This window comes from Limulus polyphemus, unplaced genomic scaffold (assembly GCF_000517525.1).
Source record: "Limulus polyphemus unplaced genomic scaffold, Limulus_polyphemus-2.1.2 Scaffold1424, whole genome shotgun sequence".
In the NCBI taxonomy this organism is placed as follows: Eukaryota; Metazoa; Arthropoda; class Merostomata; order Xiphosura; family Limulidae; genus Limulus; species Limulus polyphemus.
Window position 1 is genome coordinate 43,954 of NW_013667034.1, and position 6,000 is coordinate 49,953.

Sequence of the window (6,000 nt, forward strand, 5' to 3'; positions counted from 1 at the left end):
AATGGCATGGCCTGGTGGTTTGGGCACTCAACTTGCAATCTGAGGGTTGTGAGTTCAAATCTCTGTCACCGAACATGCTCATCCTACATGGTTGCTGACTGAGCCGGTTACCCAAGTGTAAAAATTCTTTGCTTACAAACTTATCAACTGACCCCAAACTAGTTGGGATCAAGATCATAATGAAAAAAAAATGGTGAAAATAATTTTATCAGATTTTTATATATTGCATATTGACTATATAATTGATAAGTTGAAATATTTACATTTATCTTCTTCATTACTTGTTTGGTTCTTTTTTATTAATATGTAGGTTACAAAAGACCACTACATTTTCTCAAAGTCTGCAGTATTACATGTTCAAAGTGATGGATCTTCAGAAAGCATTTCCTTAGAAGATTGGTCACGAGAAGCCAAACTGTTTGAAAGATTATCTGTTTTGCCATCATTTAAAAACTTCTTGCTCAGAAAGGCTTTCTTCCGGTAGGTTATCTAGCTTTATCATTTATCTTATTTTTGTTTATTTGTTTAATATTGTGCAAAGCTACATGAGGGCTAACTACACTAGAGTCCCTAATTTTAAAGTGTCAACACCATCTACCAACTCTTGTAATGCTCTTGTCAAACCAAATACTTGGATTTAACTATTTCTCTTATAAAGTACCCAAAGTACAAAGCATGATATTTTTTGGGGTGGTAACAGGTTAAGAAAAGTTAGTTTCATTTGCCCACTTTCATCATATTACTGAACCAAGCATCTTGTTTCCAGAAAACAGTGTAAATTTATTGATGATACACTTATGGGAATTTCAGTTTGTAAAAATGACATATGATATTTTAGTTGTGCTTTGGAATTATGTGTATTATAGTTTTTACTTCAAACATCTACTTCTTTCATTGTATAAATAATAGAGAAAGTTAAATCTGTATTATTTGTAAACTGAAGTAGGTCCACTTTTAATCTGGTAAGCTTGAAAAACACTTTTCACAGATAAGTAACTCCAAGTTTCAGTTGAGGATTTTTAATATTTTGCAAGATCTGGAAAGCAGTATCTAAGTTCATAGTAAGTAGCTTTTCATTATGTAATGTAGTATATGTATTCAGATATCCTGATATCCAACAGAAATCAAGTATCTGTAATTCAGCAGGCTAGGAAGAGATTAGATATACATGGACAGCAAAAAAAACAAACACATAAAACAAGTGATAGAATAAAAACAATAATTTTTATTCATACACAAATCAAATGAAGTATTATAAATGTTATTCACTTATATTAGGCAACATCTATTTTAGGTGTTGAACTCTTTAGCTTCTGAACCTGGAGAAAAGCACATGTACACAAGACAAATACATAGTTCAGAAGAATGATGATTTCAAAGTTTTAAGTTTATCCAGAGACTTAGTGCATTATTCCACAATCCTTAGATTTATAACTAGCTCAGTGATCATTCCTATTATACATATTTGATCAGTTGTAGCCTAGTGGTTAGTATACCTGGCCTGTTAATCTGATAGTTTGTGGTTCATTTCCCGTTGTCGTAAAAATTTATTCTGCACTTTGGACCATGGATATGCTACAGTCCTCACTTGTTGTGGTGTATGCCTTTTACAAGCTGGCAAAGAATGATTACAATTATACTTGTCATAAGATATTAGTATTAGGTCTATTATATTTTTAATAACTACATTCTTTACTTAGTCCCTTAGCGAATTTCAAGAATTAGAAGGGTGTATAATGATAGTATTCCAACCGCACTATATTTGTCATATCCATTGCTAATGATGGCCTAAAGACCTCTGGATTGAGCAAAATGCATTGTCACCAAGTATAAGTATGACAAGTATAATTGTAATCATTCTTTGCCAGCTTGTAAAAGGCATACACACCATAACAATTGTTTCTATATCAAATGGCTTATATAAATAGTGCTCTGATCACTGTTCTGTTTATTGTGTCCCAGCCAGCCTGAATGGCTCTGGAGTGAGCAAATGTGTTTTTGGCAAAATATATTACAACTATAGTGTGGTTGGAATACTATTATCTAATCATTCTTTTAATTCTTGAAAGTCTCTAAGGGACTAAATACAGAATGTAGTGTTTAAAAATGTAAGAGACCTAATACTAATGTCTTATGAAATGTATAATTATAATCCTCATTTTTCAGCCAGATAATAGTAGCCTAAGAGTTGGAGGTGGGTGCTGTAAACTAGCTGTCTTCCTTGAAGCTGGGCAGTTAAATATTTGTGAGAGTTGTGCTCAAATATTGCATGTATAGCTTTATGCAAAATTATAAAAACAAACATAATATATATATATATATAAATAAAAGGAAATAAACCTCCAATTTGTATCAACATATACAAGTCTCTGTGCTATCCCATAAAATGAATATGACCTCACTTTAGGAGGGCATGACACAGAAACAGTACCAAGGAAGTATAAGCCTTTTAGAATAATAGTTGTAGTATGTAACACTTGTCTAGTCATAGTAGCAAAACACAAACTTCCTCAATAACATGGTATTCAACAACAAATACTCAAATACCAACCTAAATGATGATGCACCAGATCTAATATGATTTAAATGCTTCAAAAGTATAAGCAGGAGTTTCTGTGCAAATATGAACTAAAGTAAAGTGACACATTTATAAACTGTATACAGCATTGTATCCAGTAGATGTTTTTAGTCTTTTGTTTAAAAAAAAACTGTTTACAATACAACTCTAAAAATACACTGGTTGCTCCTATTGGTCCGGACAAAGTAACTAGTATTTTACTGTAATTTTAAGAGACTGTATTTCTTATAATACTTTAATAATGTTTCTATGTTTAGGAAATAGGTTGGTAGAAATGACCATCATTTAGTGTGGTAATTACCATTTTAGTTGGTTGATACAAGTTTTTTTCATTGTGGTGAGATTTTCAAATTTAATTAGGTTTATGATATATGCTAATTTTGAGGACTAAAATGAAGAAACATGATGTTTGAATGACACAGGAATATATATATTTATTATAGATGGAAAGAAAATACCTTGTTACTTCAGTACAATTCTACTCGACAGCTCTTAAGTGAGAGACTCTTACCTTTTGATCCAGCTTTTAAAGGAACATGGATCAGAATAATGAGGTAGGTTTATTTACTGGGATATATAATCTGTTATCTGACAGCTTCCAAGTTTTCTGTAGTGCAATTTAAAAGTAATAAAATATTTAGTGAGTTATCAATTACAGAGAATGACTGCTTATTTTGAGATTTAATCCAAGTACCAAGTAATTGATTATTTTTTGTTGGAAAGTTTCAGTTAGGTTTATTTAAAACTAACTTTAAAATGTCTTATGTAACTTCAGGTTACTATTACTAAATATTTTGTATTTCTTATTCATTCTTTTTATGTATACAGCTAAGGTAAAATGTACTGAAATTATAATTCTTCAAATCTTAGAGAAATATTTAAAAAATTGAATCTTCAATTTAGTTTGTAGCATTCACATATGTATAAAAATAGCTAATATAACAGTGAGTTGTGGAGTAGACTAAAAAATTTCCATCCACCTGGAATGAAACTTGAAACTACGGCAGTCCCTCTTAGATACGACCAACCTATCTGCCATAATAAAAAGTTGTATCTGACAGGAATTCTTTATTCAAAGGTTCAATAACCAGATAATGAATACTGAGTTCAAGCTGTGCCAGTCACTATTGCCAAGGCTTGAGCATAATGGTTTATATACTGTATAGGTAATCAGATGATGTAGCAAATTGGTATAATAATAGTTATGATGGATAACAGTTCAATAAAGATAACTTAAAATTGATTTGTTTGTGTTTTATGTAAAATAATTTATTCATTGATCACATTTATTTCATAAAACATCACATCTCTATTTCATAAAACATACATGTATCACATTTTTATTTCATACATGGTGAATTTTATGTTCAAATTAGAATGACTTTTCCATAACTCCATGATTTTAAATTTATTGGTAACAATTGTTTGAATTTGCATTTTGCCAACCTGCATTTCAACAGCAGTATGAACACATTTGGCATCCTTTTCATGTTTTTGGATGACTTCAACCTTTTCTTAGAGAGTGAGGTATTTACATTTTCACTTTTCTTGAGGCATTGTGAAACAGAATCGGTCTTTGTACAAAAATGTAAATGATTTATTCTTCGGTATGTGTCATATTTATACAGCAAGTCACAGATTAACTACTCACCGGGAGAATTACTTACCTTTGTCATGCATCATCTGACATCTTGAGTAAACACTCATTGTGACTGGTAAGGGTTTTCCCAGCTTGTATTATGGTCTCATTATTATGGCAAGTTGTGCACTACTCATCAAAACATTCATGTGTCAACTGGGGTAATGAAGCATTAATTGCTGTTGAAATTATTAATTTTTTTCTGATCGCATTGAATAATCGAGGTAGACATATTAATATTTTGAAGAATATTACATAAAATGTGAAAATTTCACAGCCTTCATATTCATTTTCAGTGTGTGGTGTGGCATATAATTACTCATGTGTTGCATTAACAAACTACAGTTGAATCATTACAAATTAAAGTTATTGTACATACATGTACATGTAAAATCAAATAAATGAACACACAACAAACACAACATGTTTATACATTTTTATTGAAATGAAGAAAATTCACTATAGAGAGGTCATGATCTGACCTTCCACTCAAAATTCATGGTTGTATGCCGTATCAGGAAGTCGTTTGTGGGAGGTCAGATCAATGTAAATCATTCTGTGCACAGAAAAAAGATGTAGCTAAAGGGAAGTCATTATTGGGAGGGGTCGTCTCAACCATTGACAACTATATTTTTTTTTGCCTGTTAATTTTTAACATAATGTAAAAATTATAATCATGAAGGGAATAACTAAAAATTAGTAGAGGTAAAGATACAAATGGAAAAATATAAAAAATAATTACATTTATAAATGTATGTTATGCATCACGTATTTTGTAATTGATTGTAATAAAACGTTTTGTTTTTATTGTAGAAATTGTAAATATAAGCAAATTAATGTTTAGTTATAACCTATATACAGTGCTCAACTATGGCTCACTGTGATATCAATTTAGTGACTATAAATACAGATACACACTGCATAGGAAACCAGTTGTATGGAAGCATGTACAAGATGACAAAACATTGTAAAGCTATGTGTTGCTATAGAATATGTAACATAGATGATTCATTAGACCATTAAGAAGTATCAGAAATTGATAGTTTAATATCTAAACAATGTTGGTGTTAACAAAAGTGTTAGATATCAACTTTGTAATGAATTCACAGTAATTTCACTATATCCAATATGGTCACATGTGAATAGGCACTAACTTATGAGGTCTTCACACCTAGCTCACCATAATGGGGATACTTTGGAATGACTGAGATACAGAAATCTTAAATCACCATCAGGAATTCTCAATATTAGTTTGCTAGGTATAAAACCTATCAGTATTGGATTCTTGATGACTGGTTACAAATTGTTAGCTAAGTTGTACTGTACTAACTTTAAGGAATTTTGCTGGTCTTAATTCTGTGCATTTGGTGTGAAATATAACTGCAAATTATTTACCTGCAATAAATGTTAAATGTCAAGAAATCTTAAATTAAAAATGACCATGAACTAGAGGTTGTTGCAGTGTTGATTGATTAGTGGGCCAATATGTCATTTCAGGAAGATAATGTTCCCTGCTACAAAGCACATATAACTCATGTCTGTTCTGAAAGTAACATTATTGATGTTTTGGAATGGCTTACTAAGAAGCTAGATCTCAACATTACAGAACATTTTTGAGGTCACCTTGAGGGTTTAATTCAATTGTTTAGATTAAATAATTGTAGTAAGCAAATACTATAAATATTGTTTTGCTATAATAATGTTAAGTATCTGCTTGTTTGATAATTTCCAGTAGAAATTATTTCCGAGGAACTTCAGTGATACAAGTCCTTTCGTGATTAAA

At 30.8% G+C, this 6,000-nt stretch overlaps 1 protein-coding gene across 1 annotated transcript in view; it reads left to right on the plus strand.

Annotated features, from left to right (window-relative positions):
• LOC111086777 overlaps window positions 1-6,000 on the plus strand; it is a 51,093-nt gene that overhangs the window by 36,486 nt on the left and 8,607 nt on the right. Inside the window, exons 12-13 of the mRNA XM_022391012.1 lie at window positions 311-480; window positions 3,022-3,132. Coding sequence (XP_022246720.1) covers window positions 311-480; window positions 3,022-3,132 — 281 coding nt within the window. The remainder of the gene's footprint in view (window positions 1-310; window positions 481-3,021; window positions 3,133-6,000) is intronic.